General features: G+C 32.8%; 6 protein-coding genes across 6 annotated transcripts in view; 1 reads left to right on the forward strand and 5 right to left on the reverse strand.

Annotated features, from left to right (window-relative positions):
- The window catches only part of HELRODRAFT_81131 (hypothetical protein), a gene marked incomplete at both ends in the record, with an annotated part of 70,394 nt that extends 61,938 nt beyond the window's left edge, over positions 1-8,456 (reverse strand). The window contains 13 exons of the mRNA XM_009020891.1: positions 273-361; positions 753-833; positions 1,121-1,209; positions 2,147-2,208; positions 2,680-2,786; positions 3,346-3,445; positions 3,634-3,750; positions 4,171-4,245; positions 4,891-4,953; positions 5,359-5,437; positions 6,728-7,047; positions 8,157-8,258; positions 8,412-8,456. Coding sequence (XP_009019139.1) covers positions 273-361; positions 753-833; positions 1,121-1,209; positions 2,147-2,208; positions 2,680-2,786; positions 3,346-3,445; positions 3,634-3,750; positions 4,171-4,245; positions 4,891-4,953; positions 5,359-5,437; positions 6,728-7,047; positions 8,157-8,258; positions 8,412-8,456 — 1,329 coding nt within the window. The remainder of the gene's footprint in view (positions 1-272; positions 362-752; positions 834-1,120; positions 1,210-2,146; positions 2,209-2,679; positions 2,787-3,345; positions 3,446-3,633; positions 3,751-4,170; positions 4,246-4,890; positions 4,954-5,358; positions 5,438-6,727; positions 7,048-8,156; positions 8,259-8,411) is intronic.
- A 5,988-nt stretch (positions 8,457-14,444) lies between these two features.
- HELRODRAFT_174401 (hypothetical protein) lies at positions 14,445-15,124 on the forward strand (the record flags this gene model as incomplete). The annotated part of the gene is made up of 3 exons (XM_009020892.1): positions 14,445-14,532; positions 14,757-14,990; positions 15,066-15,124. 3 exons carry the CDS (start codon positions 14,445-14,447, stop codon positions 15,122-15,124), a joined length of 381 nt encoding a protein of 126 aa, XP_009019140.1.
- A 158-nt stretch (positions 15,125-15,282) lies between these two features.
- On the reverse strand, positions 15,283-17,541 carry HELRODRAFT_81043 (hypothetical protein; the record flags this gene model as incomplete). Its single annotated transcript, XM_009020893.1, has 3 exons — positions 15,283-15,422; positions 15,922-16,139; positions 17,360-17,541. The coding sequence occupies 3 exons, from the start codon at positions 17,539-17,541 to the stop codon at positions 15,283-15,285; spliced, it is 540 nt and encodes a 179-aa protein (XP_009019141.1).
- Positions 17,542-20,584: 3,043 nt separating this feature from the next.
- Positions 20,585-20,938, reverse strand: HELRODRAFT_174403 (hypothetical protein; the record flags this gene model as incomplete). Its single annotated transcript, XM_009020894.1, has 1 exon — positions 20,585-20,938. The coding sequence occupies one exon, from the start codon at positions 20,936-20,938 to the stop codon at positions 20,585-20,587; it is 354 nt and encodes a 117-aa protein (XP_009019142.1).
- A 120-nt stretch (positions 20,939-21,058) lies between these two features.
- Positions 21,059-22,085, reverse strand: HELRODRAFT_174404 (hypothetical protein; the record flags this gene model as incomplete). Its single annotated transcript, XM_009020895.1, has 3 exons — positions 21,059-21,340; positions 21,541-21,804; positions 21,975-22,085. The coding sequence occupies 3 exons, from the start codon at positions 22,083-22,085 to the stop codon at positions 21,059-21,061; spliced, it is 657 nt and encodes a 218-aa protein (XP_009019143.1).
- Positions 22,086-23,857: 1,772 nt separating this feature from the next.
- On the reverse strand, positions 23,858-26,180 carry HELRODRAFT_174405 (hypothetical protein; the record flags this gene model as incomplete). The annotated part of the gene is made up of 4 exons (XM_009020896.1): positions 23,858-24,126; positions 24,355-24,668; positions 25,638-25,687; positions 26,055-26,180. 4 exons carry the CDS (start codon positions 26,178-26,180, stop codon positions 23,858-23,860), a joined length of 759 nt encoding a protein of 252 aa, XP_009019144.1.
- Between the last annotated feature and the right edge of the window lie 320 nt (positions 26,181-26,500).

Here is a 26,500-nt window from a genome sequence, read left to right on the forward strand (position 1 = left end):
CACACATACTAACCCCAAACATTCGGTAGAATTTATAGAATACTGTAAAAATATATATATATATATATAATATTGAAAAAATCACATTCTCATAGATGGATGGATGGATGGATGGATAGATAGATAGATAGATAGATAGATAGATAGATAGATAGATAGATAGATAGATAGATAGATAGATAGATAGATAGATAGATAGATAGATAGATAGATAGATAGATAAATAGATAGATAGACAGATAGATGGATATATTGTTGGCAGAAGAACATACGGTGATGTGATCTTGTGAGTCATCTCCATGCCAGGCCACAACTTTCAGCAATGACTCCATGATGCCGCATGAAACGAGTGCTTCACCACCTGTTGTGCATGTCACATGTGCATGTTCAATCATGACAATTGTGCAACGTGAATGTTTGCATCACGTCAGCATTTGGTTTGGTTAAGATGAGGAGTGTGGTCACTAATAAAATGTATGCTGACATGTATGTACTGATATTTTATGACAATTTGATAAGACTTACATAACTGAATAAGCAGGACTATGAAATAGGGAAGTTGATATAGTACAATATTTCAAACAAAAATTTGTTTTTCTTGAAGCACTAAGCAAAACATTATTATTAAAAAGAGAATTGATATTCTTTGATGAACATGGCACTATACAGACAAATTAATTAATTATTATTAATTAATTAATTGAACTAAAAAAGAACAAATGAATTTAAATAAGCATAATTTTGAAACAAACCGGATTCATAGCTGGCGAGGTGGTAGAGGAAGGAGAAGAGTGCAGTCGTCAGTGAATGTGGAAAGGACTCCAAATCAGGATCTGCATGAACATGAATATCATCCAAGTAAGTCATATCCCTACACACACACATGTACTCTCTCTCTCTCTCTCTCTCTCTCTCTCTCTCTCTCTCTCTCTCTCTCTCTCTCTCTCTCTCTCTCTCATACTCTATATCGGTTAGTAATTGATTCAATGATTTATTTATTCATAATAAAAAACGCAACTTTGAGCCATCAATTAAAAGAAATTAAGGAAACTTAAAGAGTGAGCTGAGCAAAGATGAACAGACAGACAAACAGACAGATGAAGAAACAAGCAGGACCCACCTGTCATATGCTGTATGCACTTCCTCATGAGGACAGGAAGGAAACCATGATAGAGGGAAGTGCCAGTGGCCTGAGTTATCTGGGACAACCTGGACAATATTCATCATTCATAAAAGTTAGTTGCTGTCTTATTAAAAACAAACTGATAAGTTTTTATTTATGTAAAGTTACTTGTTGTATTGCTACTAATAAAATTTATAAATCCCAATTGACAACTCTCTTTAAAATTTACAAATAATAAAAAACAACAAAATAAAAAAGCATTAGAAGTTTTTTATATTGAACTTTTTATAATTTTATGATCTAATAGATCAAACAAAATTTAGTTTGTAAAAAAAAATATTAGAGAATATGAAGTGGTTATAATAATTATTTGGAAATAAAAAAATATAAAATGTCGTGTTCTGCAGCTGAAAAGTTACTCTTTCTTTTAAAAAAGCAGCACTTTTTTCAAAATTTACTTTTTAAATAACCTTTACCTTGATTGGAGGCAATAAAATTTGCATTTGCATTTTCTTTCATAGAAAAGTAGAAAAATAGTTTTTTACTGAATTTGTAACCACAACTCAAACTGAAATGAGCGATAACATTTAAAATGAACAGAGTTAAAGAAGAGACAGGCAGACCAACAGACATCATCTCAAGCAAGTTGATAACAAAAATAACATAATAATTTTCAACTCAAAAAATTTATTTAAAATTTGTGAACAAATGTAAATACATCAGATTGAACATTTAAAATCTAGTATGAAAATGTTGAAGTTTAATGAATTTTGATATAAAAGCATTTAGCACATATTGGATCATGAATAACTTTTCATTTGTAGCGCATACATATATTTATATCCCATAACAAGAATGATGAAAATAGCAAATACACTGTAGACACCGATAACCAAGAGGTTGAACCATCTCATGAGAAGCGTCATTAAGCCACACAACACAACCTGTTAATATCCACCAACCAAATCAAATGAATGAACCACAATAGCATCAGGACCAACAAAAAGAATGGCAGCAACTTACTTCCTGTTCCCCTCAAGATGCACGACAGCCGTCAATGTCCTCAACGAGGTTGCCTTGATGTCCTGTTGTTCAATGTCATCATTCAACAGTTCATCATAAAATCATAACAATAGGAAGGTTTAGAGAGAGAAAGAGAGAGAGAGAAAGAAAGAGGAACTGTATTCTAATTCTCTTAAAAGATTCTATATTATGTTCAAAAAGAAGGCATAATAAAAGCCATTAACTTTAAAAATAACAACAACACACAAGTTTAGACGACATTTTCCCCGAGATCGGGGGTTGCCGTTTGGCTACCTATGATGAAACTGAAATACCCCTCGACGCCATTCCATCATAAGTAATTTATTTGGCTAATTTTTATGCAGGACGCCCTTCCTTACGCAACCACAGTTATAAGCGGTGGGCCTAGCCTTTGATGATCCAACATCACTCACAAGGCAGTGAGGGTCAGTTTAATGTCATAACCAGGACAACTTAAAAACTAGCTGAAGACAAAACAGACAAAAGACAAAAAGGTGAAGAAAGAAACGAACAGTGATCTGGTGTAGTTGATCATCTAATTCGAGGACATCGACCAGTTCTTCGATGAATCCACTGTACAGGAGACTGCTCAGGTGGTCCTGAGCAGCATTGGAATATACTGCAAGGTGTTTCAAATTTGCGTTAGTGCGTGCGTGTGTGTGTGCGTGCGTGTCAAAATTCAACATCATATGTTTAACCAACATATAATTTAAAAATCAGTTATGATCAATTTAAATTTTAAGTGAAAAAAGTAAAAATATAATAAAAAAAATATTGGAAAATAAATTGAATGGATTCATGATAAAGTGCATTTATTAAATCTTTCCCATTAATATTATAACTTATGAAGACAACACATGCAACAGTCAAATGAACATCAAACAACAAATCTTCCAAATAAACATAACAGACAGTTCTAGTTCGTTCATTCTATCAACAAGCAAGTCAGCCAAAAAATTCATTTGCTCAATAGTGTTGATACACATTTAATTATAAAACACAGTCCTCACTTTTTACCACTTCCAAAACATCTCATTCATGTCATTTCTATGCTTACGGAAAATAACAACGGATAAAAATTCATTCTGCTATTTCTATGATAACAAGAGACAACAAAAACAAATAAAAAATTGAAATAAAGCTAATGGAGGATGGATTGAAAGAAGGACGAAACTGACTGAGAGTGGAGAGTGCCTGGAGTCTGGCTTGTACACACTGCAGTCTCTTCTCATAGTTCGAAAAGCTGAGTGCAAGTCGAATGTGAGTGAACAGCTGCATCTGTTGAGTTGGGTGAACAACACACGTCGTATGGTGGGTGAACAATGTACATGTGTTGCATATGTAAACAATGTTGTAAATAATTAACATATTGAACGCTGCTGAAAAATAAATAAAGAGTTTCCATAAATGTGACAGAAATTGAATAAAAAACATTCAACCAACAAACAGCCAAAAAAGAAACTAACCTCCTTCTCTTTTGGAAGACAGGAGTTGCAGACAATGCTCATCATGATGGTAGCTGCATCTTCGCCTCGTCTATCCAGCTGAGGTAGGTGGATCTGCTGCAAGTGAGGCCCTGGGCCCTGATGCATCCATTCAATCATAAATTCATTCATTCATTCGTTAGTTGGTTGGTTGGTGCAATAAATTTGCATTAGTTGTATCAACCACACATCTGCATCAGTTGCATCAACCACACATCTGCAACAGTTGCATCAACCACACATCTGCATCAGTTCCACAAGCAAATTGTTGTATAAAAATATAATTATGTAACATGTTTAAACACCTATTCATATGAAATGTATAAGGCATTAATGGAATAATTTCAATGCTTAGAAAAAAAATATTATTGAACAATCTAGATATAAATAACCAAACAATTAATCAATCTATTTTTTGCTGGTTCATTCACCAAACAGACAAATCAACCGACCAATCATCACTACGATAGAAACATAATTTGTGAGCAGACAAACGAGCAAGCAATATAATGAACCAACAACCTTCTTGGAAGTAATATCAAGCACCTCATCATAATATTCAAAATGAAGGGTGGTAGCCGATGCAGGATAGTACTGTTGATTGACATAAAAAAAAGTTACACATGATACATATGCATGATACACTGGAGTTGTTTGTGCCATATAAGACCATTTGAGTTCATCAATATGCATGGTTACATAATTTCATTAATATGCATGATTAGTTAGGTTTATTAATATGCATGATTGAATTGTTTCATTAATATCCACGATTAGTTAGGTTCATTAATATGAATGACTGAATTGTTTCATTAATATACATGATTAGTTAGATTCATTAATATGCATGATTAGTTAGGTTCATTAATATGCATGATTGAATTGTTTCATTAATATTCTTGATTGCTTATGATCATTAACATTAATTACTCATTAACACGAATGAATATTTATATTCCCTAATATGCACGATTGTGATGTTTCAATTAATATGCACAATCATTTAGTTTTATTGATATAGAAATACCGGCACTGCCACAGTAAACAGAAAATATTGATTCAGTAATGAATCATGATAAGAAATGATGAATTAAAAATAATGGCAAGGTTTGACTAACACAAGCATGAGCATAACAACACTTCCCAAACAGAGGATGCACAGAACAACACTTAATACACCCTGTAACAGCACATCTTTAACATAGAATGCACAGAACAACAAGAACAACATGGACTAACTTCCATAGGAAGGTCCTGGCAACATGCAGAGAGTCCGAAGCCATTCTCTTTGCCACCCCATGACTTAGCACATGTAGTAAATTTAAACATATCATAGCAGAAAATAAATGCCAAAAAATATAATTTAATGGTCATCATGCCCAGAATATATCATATATAACGTAAAACCATAAAAAATAACGAAATGGAGCAAAAAATATGTATAACCAAATATACAAATACAAAATAGTGATAACAGCGTAGCCAAGCAAAACATTTACATACCCACGTGGCAATGAATGCACACAACAAGACAAAAATATAAACGTAGTCAACATATGATGCTCCACATACAATACCACATGCAAGCATAGTTCACCACACTCCACAACTGTTCAACACATGAGATGAAAGATAATACACGTGGCACAAACACAAGCACAACAGACACACTCCACACAATTGAACAGTGCAGAAGAGAAGAGGTACCTCAGCGAGATGCAGCAATCTGGATATAAGTATTTGCTTCTTATCAACTGGAAGCCTTGTAATGAAGTTGGACCTTTTACTGTTGAAAAATAGCACCATATTTATTGCATATGTATATATATATATATATATATATAATATATACACTCCATCAATTAACTAGTTATTTAGTTATTAATATCAGCAAAAGAAAAGGTCGATTAAATAAAAAAGAATTATTATCCGATAATCTGACAGTTCAAAAATGAGAAAGGGATAAACATCTAGTTAGTACATTAATGGAGTATTTGATGATAGAACATTGTGGAAGCAGTATTCCTGGTTAAACTGGACTAAAACACAAGGACTTGGAATGATAGGAAGAGATTATTATATTTTGGGGTCAACAAAGGAAGTATTTAGAAAAAAGGGAAAAAGTTCAATCAATCAGTTAAACAAAATAAAAGCAGAATTGAGAATTGAATTCTTTGCTTTGGTCATTATACTTCTTTAATTGCAAAACAAGCAAACAACTCCCTCAGACCAGATCTGTTAATCGAAACCACGTTTTGATTGTTGGTGGTTTTGATTGTTGAAATAAGGTGGAGTATAAAATAAATTAGAAATAAAATCAATCAATCAATCAAACCTCGTTTAGCATCCAGAGACCCAGTTCCCCGAGGTAGGACGTTAAATTAGAAATAAAACATAACAGTATAAAGTGTAGTCAGGCAAGAGTAAAAAGTGTGAATAATTTGAAAAACTTCATAAGCTCCAATGCAAAAATGTGGTAGATAAGCTTGCCTGGGTCAAGTGAAATGTTGCCTAAGAAATATGGCGTTTCATGCAAAAAAATGGAGAGATTAGAAAAAGGTCATAGACACGCGTGTGAAGAGCCGAGAATTTAGAATGAAATTGTAAACAGCGGGTTCAGTGTGGAAATCATTTTGTAAAATAATTAAAAAAAAAACTGAAGAATTTATTAACTTAAGAATGAAATTATAAACCATCAGGACGAATATTCGTAATCCATCTTTTTAATGATTTATTTAAAAAAGGTGGTTTACTCGATAAGTTCATCAACAAACTATAAATTAGTCATTAATTTCTTTTTATGAAGTTTACTAAGCATTACAGAAGAAGCCATAGAGAAAAGAATTTTAATTATATTAAAGCTCAAAACTAATTTGAACATGATCTTACAGCTAATGGAGATGCAACAACATCATCACTGCATATCACCAATAACCAGTTACCAATAAAAAGTAAAATATTTAAAAACTAAATAGAACATTTTCCTCATCTTTAGTCAATAATTTCTGATCCTTACAATAAAAATTAGGAAGCGGATATGGTAACATAGTACAGCATAACATGAACATCGAATGACCTGAAAACGTAAAGGACATCAATGACAGCCAGGACAATGGTCATGTCACTGGCTGCCAACAATGCAGTCAGGTGTTCCATCGAGTTGTAGAGATGTCTCGTGAAACTATGTTCAATGAGCAGTGATGAGAAATGAAGAACAACCAACAACAGCTCCTTGTCCTTCTGACCCCCATGATGGGGGTGGGGGTTGCATGCCAGGTGCCATGATAATGATGGCGATGACGACGACGAAGATGATGATATTTGCACTGGCTTGCTGCATGCTTCTAAAACATCATCCAGTATGTCCAAGACGTCCACCCAGTTCAGTAATTCACACTGTTTGATAGTGATGATCAAAATAAGTGAAATTACTTGAAAATGAATCAACTAAAACAAAATTAGGATTATAAATAAAATTAATAAGGTTTACAGCAAGAGGGACCTCTTTTGTTATTTTAATTTGACCAGTTTAAAAAATGAACAAAAATTACATTGCTTGAAATGAAGCATAATTCAGTCAGACTCAATTACTCATAAACAAAATGAGCTCATGTTTCAATTCTTGGAAAATTTATTTAAAAAATTGATTCTCATTCATACTATAATTTGTATGATTCATCTTACTTCAATAAATTTTTTGTTCTCATAATACAAACAAACAAAGGGAAAAATGAGAAAAAAATAACTGAGATAATCATTCATTCGTAAAAAATGAAAAAATTACATAGCCATGCATACTAAAAACTTTGTTTTAACTAATACTAATAATAGAATTAGATCTATCTGTCAGGTAAGAACATTACATGCTCAACCAACTTGAAATTTGCAAAACTACGAGTCAGGCGCATTACACGATGAGTAAAAAAGTACTGCGTTGATAGAAAAATTATTTGTCACAAACATTAAGTATTTTACGACTTAACTGGCCTGGGACAAAAATTTTAAAACCTGTTTTAAACATAAGCAAAATTGATCCATTTTTCATTGACATTTTCAACAACTTATTCAAACTAATCATAGAATATACATATATATATTGCTTCCCACGATGTTGATGACCGCGATATATATATATATATGTATATGTAAATATATATGTGTAAAATACACATATACATATATATATATATAACAAATTTAAGATTTGTTAAAATTTGAAATTAATGCATTTTTACTAGAATATATTTTATCATGTGCCAAACTCATTTAATTACTTACTTAAGTTAATGTGCAGGTTAGCCTGACTTAAGGCATTTAATTGTACAAGTGAGCGTGTAATGCATCCAATTTATAAATTTGACATAATATTGATATATGTCACAATTTTAATTACTGTCAAAAAGCCTTTTTAATATTTATTTAACAGAAGAGTCTAATACATAGATTTACTTAAAAGAATTATTTTTAAAAAATTATTTAAAATTCCAATTCTCCACAAAAGATACCTTTCCATAAACCCATGACTTGACATTTTTTAGCTCGGTTAGGAGTTCATCGTTTGATTTGCAACTGCTGATCTTTTCTATCAAAATTTTGCACTCGGCAGGCTGTTGTAACAAAAAAAGTAAATATTCAAACAAAACGAATTTTGTTCATTCATAAATTGACAAAAAATAAAACTGATAGCAAATGAAAATCAATAATTTAATTTTTAATGAAAGCCAGTAGCTGATAAAGTAAAAAAGAATGTTAGGACTTACAACATCAAAATTCCCTTTTTTTAACTTGGAACGATCTATCTTCATTTTTCATCTATATCTGAAATCTAAGTATTTAATTTTAATGTTTTATAGGGAAATACGTTATTCAAAATTAAGAGCGAGATTTATCTGAAAAAAGCTTTAACCTTTCTTTAATTTTTAATAATTAATAAAACAAATTACATGACCAAGCTAAAAAACGAGTTTAAAAAACGAAATACAACTTGTCTAAACACAATGAAACGAAAATAACGGAAACTAACACATGAAATAATTTGAAACAAAATGGTTAACACGAAATTTAAGTTTTTTTCACTAAAACATCAAAAAAAGAACGTTTTAATCAGACAACACATTCGCATATTACTGTATACGGCCGCCATAACAATGATCGTAGCCCGGATGTTAAAAAAGGAGTATCAAAAATTTTTTTCTAGTTAAAACAATTTTTTAAATTACTCTAAATTTTTTGCTTCCATAATTTTTTAACACTAAAACAGCAAAAATAAAAATATTAATTTATTAAATTAATACCATTAATTTTCTTTGAATTGGGTATAAGCGATATTAAGGTTTTGTAAAGTTAATTTTCTACTATACCTCTATCTCCTTGACCGAAACTGGTACTGCTGCTACTGACTCCAGGGGAGCAATCTGTCAATGGGTTACTTGACGCAAGTGTTTGTGGCTTCAAAACAATTTTTCGTGCGATGCTTCATGAACGAGCCTGGTATGTCTTTTTTTCTTTTTATTTCTATTTAAAATTAAATTAAACATCTATTTAGTTATTTACTATATATTAATATTTTTATTCTATTGCTTTTTTCTCTCTAATATAAATATTCTATAATAATTAAAATTCTTATCTTATATATAAATATTTTCGTGTAACGTCTTACTATATCTTATTATAATTATTTATATCTTACCTTATCTTATATCTTATCTTATTTTTTTTATTAATTTAAAATTTTTAAATTTTAATTATGACAAAAATTTTATTCATCTCCATTGCTATTTTATTAATTAAATAAATATAAATATTAAATATATTATACTTTAATATTAATTTTTAAAATTATTTAAAAAATAATTTCATAAGAATCAAATAATTACCTATTTACTGGCTAAATTAATTGTAATGTCACTTCCGTTAGAATTTGAAAATATTAATCCATTTTTAATTATTTAATAAATTAAGTTTTAAAGAGTCCTACACTATAATGATCTGACTTTGTGTTCATGTTCAGGCTTGCCTACATAAGCCTGGTTTTGTGGTTTGTGCAGTTAAACCTGAGCATGTATGTTATTTAGGTAGCCTGCATAGGCAATAAGCCCAGCTTTTGTAAATTCTAATTTTTCTGAAATTTTGCTTTACCTGAATGGTCTTTATAGGCACGTTGGAGTGTGTTGGAGCATACTAAGTTTTAAAGTTAATTAAATAAAGATTGTTGAATGATTTTTTTGTTCGATACATGTGCTTCATTATCTTATTTAATCATAAATCAAACAATGCATACTATTTAAGTTTTCAATGGTCTAATTAATTCATTGTATAACCATGTATGCTTATTTTGGAATGTGTTGGTGCAAACACAGTTTTAAAGTTAATTAAATGAAGATTATTGATTGATTTTTGTGTTTGATACATGTGCTTCATTATCTTATTTAATCATAAAATAAACAAGCATACTATTTAAGTTTTCAATGGTCTTATTAATTCATTGTATAATCATGTATGCTTATTTTTCTTTATTTATTATTTGTATTTATTTTTTGTTTTACTTTTTTTATTTTTTCTTAGTTGTTTGTTTTCCAAGTTTTATGTTGAGCCTAGTTGAATTTTTATAAAATAGAATTATAAAAATTTTATTGTTGATTGATTGATTGTTTGATTGATTGATTTATTGATTGATGATGAACCAGATAGTGTGTAAGGCCCTTCATGCCAGCACTAAAACTAAAATTATACATTATTAATTTATTTTTTAAATCAGCGAAAACAAAAATAAATAAATAAATTTAATAAAAATTCCCAAATTGTGATCATGAATAAAGTCTTAAACTTTAAATTTAACAACAGTGTCAACGTCAATATCTCTGGTAAGTTATTCCAGATTATAAAGATTTGGTTGGTAAAAAATATTTTCTGGTATTGTTCAATTTCTAGTATGAGAATCTAATCAAAATTTACTATTGGAGAAGATCTTCTGCCATAGTACCAGTGGTGATATTGTTGAGCCATTAAATCACATTAAATTCTACTAAACATCTAGAGCGAGACTAATTTTTAAGAAGAATAGTTTGGTATCTGGACAAAATATACTGAACAAAATCTCTTTTCAACTATTCTCAGAGATGTCAACATCAGACACACAGTGCATATGAAACAACCCATCACACACATTTCATGTGAAAGGCAGGGATCTTTTTGCAATTGAATCCAGTCACTGCAATAGCACTGCCAGGCACTTTACAGCTGAGCCAAAACAAAACATACTGGTCAAAGTATACAATGAGCATTCTACAAAAAATATTTTAATGTCAGAATAAACAGCGGCACAATTGAATACATAGAAACGAAAACAATGTGACAAAACTCAGAAATTGTAATTATGAGCAATTACTCACAAGTAATGAATGTTTTGGCTCAGTATGTTTTGACCTCAGTGTGTTTTGTTCACTATAATTTTGTAAAGTATAGTTTCAGTTTATTTTAGTTCATTATATTTTGACATAAGTATATTTGGTTCAGTATATTTTGTTCAGTACAATTTGTCCTAGAACAGCGTAGTTTCTATAACTTTATGCAATCTATGTTGCAGACTGCTTGCATTCACAAAACCCTAACTTCTAAACTTTTTCTAACCCTTCCAAATATATATTGTAAGTACATGGTTGTCTTTTTTGGTAGAAAAACTATTTGTTGCATGTAATCCTACAGAGGCAATTCTTGTGAAATTGGTCAACCCTGTGATAATTGATCACTGTGATCAATCATTGTAAACCCATGGGAGGCATTTCTTGTAAAATTGGTCAAGCATACGTATTTGATGATGATAAGTGGTCCATGTCTCGCCCCAGTACAAGATTTAGGTGGTCTGTTCTATCTAAACTTTTTTATGAACAATTTTCTCACTCATCTTTTTCTGCTCAACAGTGTCATGACTTTTTTGTAGAAAGAATTAATTCTTTACGAACATCTAATTTTCAATCTACTTCTCAAAACTTTACTAAACTTACCACTGAATCTTTTTCTCTATTTACTCCTATAAATCTTCTAGAACTTCGATCTTCGTTTATAGTTATCGTCCGTTTTGGGTCGGACTTTTTTATTCCATTCATCAGTTTCTGTCTCCAAGCCGAACTATCCATTGCGTCTGTCTCCTTGAGACCAATTGTCTTTAAGTTCTCCTGTATGATCTGCGTCCAGGACTTTTTTGGGTGCCAGGCACCTGGTGCTCAGTAATGGAAATTATTGTAACGTTTTCGCTTCGCTTCACTTGGCCAAACCATCGTAGGCGTTGATGACGACATGCATCCTTCAACGTGCACAGTCTCGATCGGTTCAGGATCTCGGTTGTATGGATATGGTCCTTTAGGTCAACATGCTGCATCCAACGAATCATCTTCATGTCAGTTCGGTGAAGCTGCTGTTCGAGTTTTGTTGTCATCGGCCACGTCCCTGCACCATACATCAGAACAGAACGTATAACTGTTGTATAGCTTTGAACGCAGCGGTAGAGGAATGCTACGCCGCATCAGTACCGAGGTAAGGAGGTGCCATCTGCCCCACGCCGCACGTATGCGTCCATTTGACCCAAAGGCTAGGTGCACTGCTTACCACAGTGTTCTTTTGGGCACGAGATAAACTGCAACCGCGCTGCCTTGTGTGCTTTCAGCAAACAGTCTAGGCCAACTGCTTATAACTAGTGGTTGTCGTTAGGAATTGGGCAGTTCCAGATATAAAAATTTTTTGACCCAAACATCTTCCATGTCACCACAAATCTTCTAGAATTTACAATAACTATTAATTCTATGCCATCTATAACTTGTTCTATAGATCTACTTCCTTCTAATTTGCTTATAAAATATCCTTCTCTCTAGTTTGTGGACTTTTTCTCTAAAACTCTATCCCCTTCTCTGACTACTTCTCCATCACTTTTGAAGTTCAGAGCGGATCTCAAAACTCATCTGTTTGCAAAATTAACTAAGAAACGCTGTTGAACATCGCGGAAATAGCGCTTTACAAACTGATTGATTGATTTTGTTACTTTGGATGTTATCTGACAAACCCTTTTAGTATTAACAATGGCATCACTGCAAGGATTGCAAAACTAGGGCATGCAGATGGTAATCTGATCTGACAGTTGTGGGATTAACCTGGAGTTACCTTGGTTACTAAGATTGCTGTGCACGAGGCAGATGTGCTGTGTGTGGTGGATGTATGTAACAAGAAAGGTTTTGTGTGGACTTGGAACTTGTAAACAGTTGATTTTTTGTGTTTTTTATTAAAAACCGTCTATTTCAAAATTTTACTCTAATGTGGCTGTGACTAAAGCTATAAAGAAAATTGTCTTCACTACACGTCACCATAGTGCTGTTGAACCGAGCGCACGTTTCATTATCCAATTTAATCTGCATATGTTTAGAAGTGCTTTTATGGGTTTCAGCAGATAATCCTGTCCCCATATTGCACGTTTTCATTCTCAACCAATTTATTCGTTGTGCTCCATCTTTTTTGCATCAGCATGCCTTCACAATCTCTCAACTGAACATCCTTTGGGGCCATTCAATAAATATGTCACGCTTTTCATGCCATTTTTTAACTCCTCCCCCCTCCCTGTCACATCCTGACCCCACCCCAATAATTGTCACACCTGACCACCCCCACTCCATTTTACGACCTATAATCCATTATTAATAGATTATAGATAGCATCATGACCTAAGTACAAAGTATAAATCAAAATAAAAATGTCTCATAACGATTAAGTTCATGTTCATGGCTAATTCTACAGTTCGGTCCACTGTTGCCAGATGTTGCTCCGTTGTAACCAATGAAATGAGTATATCATTGCCAGCATTGTCTACATTTAATCCTGTACACAAAGAAATTATGTGTTTTATTTTCTGTTGTTTAATATTAAAATTGAACGGTAAACGTCGGAAAATTAAAAATTGCGATAGAATAAATACGTCTAAATTATTAAAACATTGGTGAGGATATTCACCATTTAGTGATGATCCACACACACCACCTAATATTGATGGGTCTCTCCACCAATGTCAAAAGAGCCCGACATCGTTAATGTAGGTGACTTTTACATCACAATACTTTTAGAAGGTGAATGTGTCTATCAGAGGCTGATATGGTCCACTATGGACTACATTTTAATTTGAATAGTGAAGCACTTCCAGGATAAATACAATCAGATGCCATTAGACGGTTGTTATACCCATGAAAATTCTATGTAAGATATTAATAAAGAATGCTATAAACACAGTGATATGTAAGGCCGCACAAAAATGCCGGAAAAACTTACCAACTACATCCAGAAATTCTTCATCAATACATTCAGCATCTTTCATGTTGTCGTGGTCTATTGTTGCCATCCACTCTCACTGTCTCCTTGCAGCTAACCTGACTGGTCTTGTATGTTGTATGGTTAGTTCTATGCCACATGTTAGGGTATGAGCTTTCAAGCTGGCCAGTGAGGCGATACAAACCACATTGCTTGCAGATTAAAAATGCATCCTTACACCTATAACTTATCTTTGACCTAAATGACAGCAGGTTGGCAGCATTCTTCGGCTTTACGTTGCTAAATTCAGTTTTTTCTGAACTAAGTTAGTCACATTATCTTTAGCTTTCACGCCACACCAAAACGCATTTGTATCTGACTGCAGAGACTGTGCACTTTTATTTGGATAAGTCAACTTAGATGCCTCATACAAATCAAAATATAATTTTCGTTTATCAATCATTTTGTTTATACTGCCTGCTAGAATATCTAAAATACTTAAGACTGAAATGGTAGCAGCACTGCTCTGCCTAAATATCGAACATTACCACACCCGGAACGTATCGGCACTTCAGCAGCAGTGTAAGTACGCTTCAGGTTAACACCCCTCCCTCCCCCCGTCACATACTGTCACACGACGAGCCCCCCCCCCCTCTCAGCGTGACATAATTATTGAATGGCTCTTTTATGTTTTAATTATACTTGATCATTCGTGTGGCAATTTTTCTATGCATTTGTGATTGCTACTTTACTTAAAGGATTTCACATGGATTTTAAATGCCTATAAAAATAATTCACAACAAATATTTTTTTTCTTGCAGCTCTTGCAGTATCAATAGCAAATACTGGCATTCTTAGCAAATCAGGTTTTCCATCTATAAGTGAAATTCTGGATGGCATATTATTTGCCGCAGTACCAAAAAACCGACGATCCAGAGAAAAAAGAGCAAAGAGAAGATTCGGATGCCACAAAGTGAGGGAATACATGACTCCGAAGACAAACATTGTGGTCTGCCTTAATTGTGGACATTATCACGAGAGCCACACACTTTGCGGTATGTATTGCATTACATGATCCTGTTTGACCATAAATTTGTTGAGCAATGATAAATTAATTTTTATTTTAACAGGTCATTGTTATGATAAAGTAAAAAATCAAACACCATCCAACAGAGAAAATTTATTATAGTTATTTGTTTTTTTAAATATTTTGCAGTGCTAAATAAAATTTTTAGTTCATTGTTGTTCCTAAATGCAAATTTATTAAAATAACAAAACTATGTGAAAACGAATGCGAAGTATATTCCCAATAAAAAGATGGACGCCGACTCTCGATGAGTGTTTGATTTACGAGGCAGCTTGTTCTTCCAATCCAATTCCCTCTAACAAAAGTCCCATGGGAGTTCTTTTCAGTCCCACATATTCCATCTTGTTTGACATTTTGTTCTTTAAACTTCTTAGTCGAAAGCTGGCATGCAACAGTATAACTTGAAAAAGATATGAACAAAATGTGAGGAACAAAGTTGATAAATAAAATATTAGATGCCAATCAAATAATTCGTGACTGTTTATAATTCCTGATGAGGCGGCGCGATCGATGGTGTACTGGCTAAGGTGCCTGGCATTGTTGATGCAGTATACGGGTTCGAATGCAAAAGATCCCCGCCTATCACATCCAAAAGTGTGTGATGCGTTGATTCACGTGCATTTACGCACCGTGTGTTTGTTGTAATAATGATAATGCGCCTCAGTCGCTTGCCATGGCGCTATATAAAATGACATTACTACTTACTACTGATAAAATTAGTTTAAGATCATTTTTTGAATAAATGGAATTAACAAATTTATCCCAATTTCATCAATGCTTCATGTGTAAAATGTAATCGATTGTAAAAAGCTGAAGGTAACACAAAATAATAGAAATATTTGAGTAAAGAACTCTGTTATGTTCAGGTTTTCATATGAATTGAAAACTAATGAACTAACTGAATAATGGAAAAGCGATCCCAAAGCAAAATACAGCAACAGATCCAAGGACATAAATGAAGAAGTAGCATAGAGCAATGATGCACAAGACGCCAACTATTGGATAATTTTTTTTAAATCTTTTCAGTTCTTGCTTCATGTTAGAAATGGTGATGAATATGGTGATTGCTCCAGCTAATGTTAAACACCCAACTATCATGTCCACAGGATGATATATTCTGTTTTAATGTAGATGAGATTCCACTTAAAATACTTTTTTTACAGGATTAAAAGTGTGAAGTTGTGACGATTGTGATGATAATGATTGCGCGATTGAAATATGCCGCCAGTATATTTTGTGAAATTGTGACGATTGTGATGATAATGATTGCGTCTTTGAGGCGTGCCGCCTGTATATATCTATATATTTTAATAGACATTCTATGCATGTATATTTTGTTATTTGATATGCTGTATATGCGACGCTGCTGTGCTGTTTTGTATATAGGGAGTATAGCAATATATGGGACGCGTGCTACGCGCTGTTCTGAGTATAGGAAAAGAGTATAGATGTGAGTATAGAATTTTCTATGATATAGAAAGCGTTATGTAGATAGGGCGGTAAAAACATATAAAAGGCCGCGAGTTGAGATATATGGGAGGCTGGTCGTTTGTTTTTTTTATTTTAGGTTTTGTTTTTTGCTTGGTAGTTGTATTATTAATAGATAAATTTTGGATTTATCGTTTTTTTTAATAAAGACAGAGGTTTGATTTGTAATGTTTTGTTTGTTATTTTGTTTCTTTTATTGAATAAAAGAAGTGTACACTTGAAGTTTGGCTCGGCTTAATTATTCTACCTAAAATAATGAATGTTGAAGAAGACTTGCTGATAGTTGACGAGGTTGGCGTCTCTAGTCAACAAGCAGGGCGCGAACAAACTTCCGCCCGGCCCGTGTTTTCAGACCCTGAGAGGGTCTATTGTAGAGTGGCGGATCCCGGCCAGGAAAGACTCTGCCGAAGCGAAGGCTCGGGTGGATATTCGTATGCGGACGCGGTTCGGGACCGCGTGGTGCAGAATTCGAATGTCGCCCGGCGAAAATCTACAAAAGAATTTTATAAATTGCGTGTGTTAATTATAAAATCATTATTTAATCAGTTGAATGACCAAATGTTTGACGTGTAAGTGTGAGACATGCGAGTGGAATTTGAAAAAAATGTAACATAAACTGGTCTGGTGTAATAAAGTGTCCCATAATTGATAAGATTAGCGTCTATACTAAAAAAAAGGTTGCATAACGCAATAAATGGTAATGTAGTGGAGCACGTAGTGGTGTCTGGGCATCACAACTAGTTACATTTTTTTTAGCTTTGATGAATGCATTTCACCATTCTGGCATTGTTTTTATTCAATAGAATATTTTTTTGACAATTAAAATGCTAAATTAAATTGATATCTAACCCTATCAGTGTAAAAATTATGAGAGCCATAACAAAGTAATTGGTCTGGAAGTACAACAAGTTGTTAATAATCCTGTTTGTCCACTTATCAATATTTCTGAAGTTGGGTGCCTGAAACCTTGATAAGTCCAGAAGAAATTCATCCAGTGGTTGAAATGGTGCGAAATCAACTTTGCTGCTCATATTTTAATGTTTCTGAAATGTGATGTAAACATTCATTAAACTAATTCAAATTGTCATAATGAAACATTGACAAATTTAGGCTTCAAATGCCACAGCACTAGCTGTTTAATTTAACATTGAGTTAATGAAATTGTAAAATAAAATCGATTACAAAAAAGGTCCCAGGAATGAAAACAATTCTTAGCATAATTTCAGAATATTTGAATTCACAAATTTATATTTATTCTGCATAGCATAACTTTTGATCTTCCAGTCATGGCTAACAGTGATTCATGATAATAATGATGAAACTTTTGCTACAAGTGTAGACAGGGTCGGTGCGAACGTATCAAGGGCCAGGTGTAAAAAAAATGCGAGGCTGTAACTTTTAAAATAAAAAATTTACGGAAAATATACGAATTAATATAAGTATAAATTTGTTTTTTTTTTTGCCGATTTTATACAAACAGCAAAAACAAGTAATCTACACTTTTAAAAGACACAAGTTTTAAACCGATACAAGAAATTTATTAGTAATTTAAACAAAAGTAATAATAGTGATAACATTTAAAGCAATATCGAATACAAATTTCAAGTCAGAGAGGAATCGAAGGTAATAAAAATAAAGAACAACGATTCGTATAATGGCTGTGTCAAAAAATTTAAAAAAACTGAGCAAAATTCACAAATAAGTATTTCTTGCATCCATATTTTTTGAAGTCATGGCTAGTTCATGTCCAATCTCTTTTTCTATTGACAAAATAGCCAATCCTGTTAGCCGTTCTTGTTATCAGGAGTTACCATAATTAAAAATTTCAGTTCGTCAAACATTTCCAATTTGTCAAAATTAGAATCGAAATTTCCTGATGATAAACTAGTATACAAGTTGTGACAGTTCTTTCGTAATTCTTCATCAGAAAAATCTCTAATTTGCATTAAACTCGTACATAATTCCAAACTTATCCTTGAATTTTTCATATAATTTGAATTTTTCTTTAAATGATTCTATAGCTCTATCAACAATCAATAAGAAGTATTCCACTCGAAAGTTTTCTTTTTCACTTTCCAGAATTTCGTCGGTACTCTCATAGTCAAAATACTTTGACCTTTCTTAACTTCGTTCATTAAACTGAGCTGGAATATCGTCTTCCGCGATTTGTTTAGCTTTTTGATTACTTTCTTTGCAACCATTCGTTCGGAAAATGGCTAGCTTATGAAACAGCTCTGGCAGAAACACTTGACGGATCCGAAAGTATTAAATTTAAATTGTGACAACCACAAGGAGCATAAAAGTCTCGCGTATTTTCTTTTAGAATATTTGCTTGTACTCCAGATTTATGTCTTTTCATATGTGCTTCATTGTCATATTTTAGTCCTCTGCTATTTTCGAGTTTCAATCCTAAATTTTTCAAGCGGTTTTTTAAAAAACTTGGGTTAATTCCAAACCAGTAAAATCTTTTCCAACCAGCTGTCTAGCAGAGGTTTGAAGTAATTTACATGGGAAACCAAAAACTAGATCTTTTTTTTCCTGAATATATCAGCCAAGTTCTTTCAACTACTTTGTCGTTATTTAATTTTATTTTGTAATGTATATCAGAAAAGGACTTAGAAAGGGAAAAATATGAAAACCTGTCAACAAATTGTTGCCAAACAATTTTTTTACCATTATGTTTGTAAAGGTGTATACTTTCATGGGTTAAAATGTTGAAACTCAATTCCAGTAGGAAATGCCAAAAAAGTTGTTAAAATTAGGCAATGGTAATTTTTGGAAATTTCATTAAAAAAATTTGAGATAAATAAAGAATTTTTAATTATTCATAACATGTGCTTAACATCTATATTTCACCATATACATTTGATTAATGAAAAATTGATTTTTAACTGTTTTATTTTAATTTTTAGGATTGCATTATTGTGTAGTTAACATGGTTGATAGAGTCGGTTCTGTGCACAATTATGACGGCCCCGACCCACCAGCTCAGGGGCTAATAAAAGCATCTGCGAAAGGCTATTTATATTATTAAAGCAAGCATAAGTGGTAAATGATTATAAAACTTTGGGACGTATACGGGAAGCTCATAAAAATAAAAACATGAGGTACCGCAAAATGTAATAATGTAAAAATCTATACACAATTTTGTTGAGATCACCAAAAAATCGTCTCAAGATTTGCAGGCCCAAAAAAATTTATCAAAGATCAAGAAAAAGCGCATTTGCTCCTAGTTCAGTACGTTCTGCTGGGTGTAATTCTACAAATTCGTCATCAGTTTGCCTTCCATTTAATAATGTATGCATTCTTTGCAACCAACCCAAAATAACCCGGCTGAAGCTAGAAAGAAATACAGAGTGCCAGGCAATTTGTCTGCAGATAAGCTAAAAGCGATCTTGCTAAAAAAAGCAAAGAGTCATGGAGATGCATGGGGTATTGAAATAACTGGACACCTGGAAGAGATAAGCGACTTGGTTGCAGAAGAAACACTGTATCATTTGCAAACCCAGCCGTCCATCTTTCCGAGGTCGGTAAATGGGGAGACGACGTAAATTGTCGCATGCTGGCCGGCGAGATGGCTCAGTGGTTCAAATGCGCGCTGAGTCAAACATTTCAATGGCTATCATATACTCAGCGTACATGATGCGGTGCTTGCGCGTGCACATAAATACATGTGTTCGTCGTGTGAAAAGGATAAACAGCCTTTGTGGCGAAGATAGCTGCTTCAAATCAATGGATAAAGATATGAAAAACATAATAAGATATATAGAAAATATATATGTAAGGTTGTAAGTGGTTCTGCGTATATATATACATAGGTATGGTGCCAAAATCTGACATTCTACATTGCAAAAGTTTTATTGACTAAAGTTTCAAAAATGTCCTCCGTAAGTAAAAGTAAAAAATAAAAATTGACCAATTAACAGAAAAAAGCAATTTATCATTACAAAACTTTCAGTTGATTAAAATACAAAGGTCAATTGTTTGTGCAATTTAAAAGTTGTTGTGCAGAATAAATCTGAAGTTCATCTTGTCAATATCTTTTGCACAAATTTCTTGCACAATTTTTATGGCTCAGATATTAGATCTCTGAATTTCTTGTATGCGACTGGGCTCCTGGGAACAAAATGTTTTCAAGGTTTTCATGGCTGTAGTTGAAGTTATTGCTTGTTCTAAATTGTTAAAATTATGTTCTAAGTATTGAATGTCAGAAAACCATATATCAGACCAAGCTGATGCAATGAAGTCACAAACCATGCAAAGTTGATTATTATTCGACTCTTTAAAATATATGCCAGGAGAGCATAGATTGCTTTTGAATTCCATCTGGCATTGTTCAATGATGGCAGACTTGAATTTTATAGCCGGATAGCTACCATTCACCTTCATGTATTGGTAACTTTGTACCAACTCAAACAAAAAGTCCATATCATCTCTTCATTTATTAGTCTTTACAAATTTTTTCACCTTGCTTAAAGTTTGATTTTAAATTTTTATAATTTTTTGCAGGTCTACAATAAATTTGTAATGTACTTCTGATGATGAGCTTTATCCTTCATCTAAAATGTCATTCATGGAATGCTTCAAAATTGTGTTTAACACATGATGCTGACAAGCAATAAATTGAACTGGTTCAAGATTTTTTCTTTCAAATTCTCTTTGAAGTTGGCTTTCAACTCCGTTTTTACTTCCAGTATTAACACTTGTGATATCAGATATTATAGCTTTAATACTACTCCATAGTTGAAACTTATCTAGCACTTCAGCTATTTCACTGTAAATACTATTAGCTTTACCATCACCCAGTTTCAAAATGGCTAACTTGACCTCCTTTTTTGCATTTTTTAAAATCAAGACTTGATACAATTTTGCAAACTTCTGCTGATCTCTTAATACTTAGTTTTGACTTCTTAACTAAGTTAACAGCAACAGTGGTGTTCTCATATTTTCTTTGTTTATTTGTCTGGCAGATTATAATCAGAATCTTGCTCATCATCTTGTTCATTGTCTCCTTTATTGTCACCACTGACCTCTACTGTATCTGTTTTAGCTATGATAATTTTCTTCTTGCCAGCTTTAGATGGATGTACTTTAATAATTTTTGATGAGCAATAACCAGCTTGACCATCAGTTTTTATCTGTAATAAATAAAATTCTTTATCTTCATTGCTAAGCCAGTTACCATTCACTTTGGTTATATAAAATATATAACCCCACTTTTCTTCAAAACGTTGTTTGGATTTTTGAACAGAATGATATTTCTTAATAAGAACTTCTACATTTTTGTTATAGACCTTTCATTAATTTTTGGTAGACTCAGTTTAAGCCATAAATCAGATAATTCTGTGCCAACCATTTTACATTTCGAATACACTGACTTCTCTAAATTTGATAAGTAAGTATACAGACCAATAATAAAATAAGCTTTTGGCATTTTATTCATAAAGCCAAGTGGCCGCAAAACTTTGTGTATATAAGATCTTGTTGATTTTGATTCTTCAAAGTGGACTAGATTTTGTGTCCAGGCTTTGATATTTTCTGGTTTTTCAGTTATCTCTGAGCTTATTCTGGACATTCTGAAATATAAAGTAAATTGAAATACTTTTAAGTTACATGCAAAATTAAAATGAAATCTAGTAAACACAAAAAATCACCTTGATTGGAACACGTATATCTTGAAAGCTAATGACAATAATTCAATCTTGTGCTTGCAGAAATTGATAACATTGGATGTATTCAAACAATGTATAGTCAAAATTATATACTTAATATGTTGTTTATTTGTATCAGACTACACCAAAGATTATTAAATTAATTATTATAATTACAATAACTTTGTGCTACATATTAAAAATTAAAAAACAATTACAAATTTTTATTTTCATTTTACTATTACGGGGGACATTTTTGCAATTAAATGTCTTAAGGTATATCAATCAATCTTCGTTTAGCGTCCAGAGACCCAGTTTCCCGAGGTAGGACGTTGTTTTCTTTGCCATCAACTTTTTGCGCCAAATTAGACGATCAGTTGTATCCATTTCATTTAAATTTAGAGCTTTCATGTCTTGCTCGATTGTTTGCGACCAGGACTTCTTTGGACGGCCTTTGGGACGTGTGCCAGGTACTTCAACATCTGCAAGAGAAGTTATGGCACTGTTTCTACTTCGTTTGACATAACCAAACCACCGCAGACGTGTTTCCAACCGTTGTGCTGACGAGAGTCTTAGTATTCGTATACATTTCCATCACAAGTCGAACAAGATATTCTGAAATGAGTTGTCGAAGTAGACTCCACCTGATTGCTTCACGGGGAACTCGATCAAATGCTTTTTCAAGGTCTACAAAAATGTGTGATAGTTATTGATGCTTTGCGAGGTACTTCTCTTGCAGTTGCTGAAGGATGTGAATTGCATCAATTGTTGATTTCCCCGCTAGGAAACCATATTGATTATTTCCGATTGTGATGCACGACGTTAATCTTCTCTCAATGATTTTCTCGACAATTTTCAGGGAGTGTTCTAACAGACGTATACCTCGATATGATGAACTGTTCAATAGATCACCTTTGCCTTTGTATAACGGAACTTTCATGCTATAGTTCCATTCGATCGGCATTGAGCAATTTCTCCATACTTCACGGAAAAGTTGTAGTACCTGGCACACGTCCCAAAGGCCGTCCAAAGAAGTCCTGGTCGTAAACAATCGAACAAGACATGAAAACTGATCGTCTAATTTGGCGCAAAAAGTTGATGGCAAAGAGAACAACGTCCTACCTCGGGAAACCGGGTCTCTGGACGCAAAACGAAGATTGATTGATTGATTGATTGATATATTAATAATATTAAATGATGCACCAACTATGTCTTTTTTCGTACGCTTTGCTTGTTTTGCTATACGATACTGAGATTTCATTTGTTCACCTTTGCTTATAGTGAGCCACTCTCTGCACTGATCTGTCCGAGCCAGTGCAACTTGACGTCTTGCATAGTTGTTCTTCTCACGGAAAATTTTATGATCATCAACAGACTTTGATTTTTGCCATTGCTTGTATGCAACTTTCTTTTCAGCTATTGCATTTTGTACACTGTCATTCCACCACCAAGTGTCACGTTCATGCTGACGTTTTGTAGTTGCAGCGTTTATCGAAATTGTTTTGTATGTATTCCAATCTGTACTGGCTTGCGATTGGTGGTCTAACTGTGTGGCGACAATCTGTTGAAATTTTTCTCGATGAATATTGCTTTTCAGCTTTCACATTTTGATTCTCCAAGGCATTTGTTTAGACTTATGTTTTGACAGTTCGACAACCAGGTCTGCCACAAGGAGTCTATGTTGGGCGACACATGATTAGCCAAGTAAAACTTTGACGTTTTTGAACAGCCTTCGGTGTGGTTGCTTGACAGCGAAGAAATCAATTTGCGTGGCTGATGGTCCACTTTTGTATGTTATGAGATGTTTCAACTTCTTTCTAAAATATGTGTTCAGTAAACAAAACCCGTGACTTTCAGCAAACTCAAGGATGCGGTTGCCATCTTCATTCCGTTTTCCATAGCCAAAACCGCCATGTACGTTGTCAAAACCATCTGTTTTCTCTCCAACGTGGCCATTAAGATCGCCTTCAATCAGGATTGTTTCAGATTTTGGTATTGTTGAGATGGTGTCAGAGAATGCAGCCCAGAAGTCATTTTTCATCTCTTCTGATTTGCCTGTCTGTGGTGCGTATGCAGAAAAAATAATCATTGTTTGCTTTTCTATGCGAAGCTTGATCCACATGAGACGTGAATTAATCCTTTTAACATCCAGTACTTCTTGGGCTAGCTGTTCTTTGACAAAAATTCAAACACCATTTTTGGCTGTCTTTTGACCATTCCAGAATAGTTTATAATTTTTTTTGTCTGAGTTGACAAGACAGACACCATTCGATTTCCATTGGGTTTCCTGAAGGCAGCAGATGTCAATCCTTCTACACTCGAGCATTTCTGCCATTTCCATGCTGTGGCCAGTCAATGATCCAACATTGAGCGTTCCAAGTCTAAGTACCATAGAGAGGCCATTCTGAATTTTTCTGCAACATTCCTCCACTATTGCATACTTCCCAGGGATTCTTGGCACCCCTTGACCACTTAAGGCCTGCTGGGGACTAGGGGCCGTTGTTTTTCTTTGTGATGGCATAGGAGTAATTTGGGGAAAGTTTTTACATCTGGACACCTATCCTGACGACAACCACCAGTTATAAGCGGTGGGCCTAGCCTTTTGCTCAAAAGCACGCAAGGCAGTGTGGATGCAGTTTTATGTCATGCCCAGGACGTAATATTAATAATAATAATAATAATATAATATATTATTATTATTATTTTCAAATTAACTGAATCCCCAAGAAGGCTTATTGTTATTCATTTTAATTAGAAAAAAGGTTATCAAGATTGTTGAACCTCACCTGAATTTAATTATTAATATTAAATTAATAATTAAATTAAAATTAAGTCAATTTTTTAATTAAAACAGAAAAGTCACAAGCCAAGTCATCAAATTACAAAGATCTCATCAACATCAAAATGTATTAATCATTCATCACAACCTCCAATCATAATCATAAAAAAATGAATAGATTCACTACTAAAACTTACAATATATTAAATTTTAATAATTAAAATCATCATTATGATTTCGTCTAATCATATTAATTATAAATATAAAAAAAAATCATAAATCATAACTGATAATTTATGTAATTTAATGAATAATAACATAGCAAAAGAAAGAGTATTGATGTGTGTGTGTGTAAATGTAAATATAAAATATATAAATAAATAAATAAATCTAGTTTTAATAATAAACTTTCTACTAGTTTCTTCTTTCTTAAATATAAATCTAGTTTAAAACTTAAACTTTCAATTTAATTTTCATATATAGATATTTATATTATAATTATTAAATTGTAATATAAAAAAAAATTAATTTATATTTTAATTTTATTTTTAAATAAAATAAAATAAATTAATTCGTAATTGTAATTGCAATGTAATTGATAACTGTAAAATTTTCCAATGCATATTTTCACTTAAAAAATAAAAATCTAAAAAAGTGATTATTAGGTATTAAATGTAACATAATCTTAAAAACTCACTGGCGTTTAACTTCTAGAACGTAATAAAACCACAGTAGGACAATGAATGCCTTTTTTATGAATTATAAAAAAAAATAATTTAATCTAAAAGTTAACTTGGATCCTAAAGAGCACTTTTTTTATTTATAACTATTTTAAAATATTATTTTGTTTTGTTTTATTCAACTTGATACACTATATATATATGATTTGGCATGATATTTTTATGTATATAAATATAAACATATATATATATATATATATATATTTGATATATTTAATTAAATATATACGTCCTACCTCGGGAAACTGGGTCTCTGGACGCTAAACGAAGATTGATTTATTGATATATATATATATAATATATCATGATATATATATATATTTGCATTCAAATATATTTTGTGGTATTGTCCTATCTAGCAAAAGCTTACTGACTTGGCTTAAAAACACCAAAACAAAACGATGGCCGCTTATCATAGCAAGAACCATACTGGCTCCATTGCCGCCCAGGATATAGTGAATCGCGATTACTACTGATTCCGGAAATATCAGAATGGCCATATGAAATTATGTTACTGTAACAGCATCCATATTAATTCTCCTACTCCAGTCACAATAAGCGGTCAGTTAAAAAAACACTCCGCATCACACTGGATTCTAGACTAAGTTTTAAAAAATTCTTCTCTTAAAGCATGCAACTACCATCTCAAAGTAATAAATCATTGCGCCAACAATATTTGAACAACGTGCGTCAACCAACATCACAAATCATTCTTCACCATCAATTTGAAACACGCTGCCTACTTCTTTGGTCACTTATGACTAAATACTCATTTCTACTACTACCACTACTACTACTACTACCACTACTACTACTACTA

This window comes from Helobdella robusta, assembly GCF_000326865.2.
Source record: "Helobdella robusta unplaced genomic scaffold HELROscaffold_29, whole genome shotgun sequence".
Classification (NCBI taxonomy): Eukaryota; Metazoa; Annelida; class Clitellata; order Rhynchobdellida; family Glossiphoniidae; genus Helobdella; species Helobdella robusta.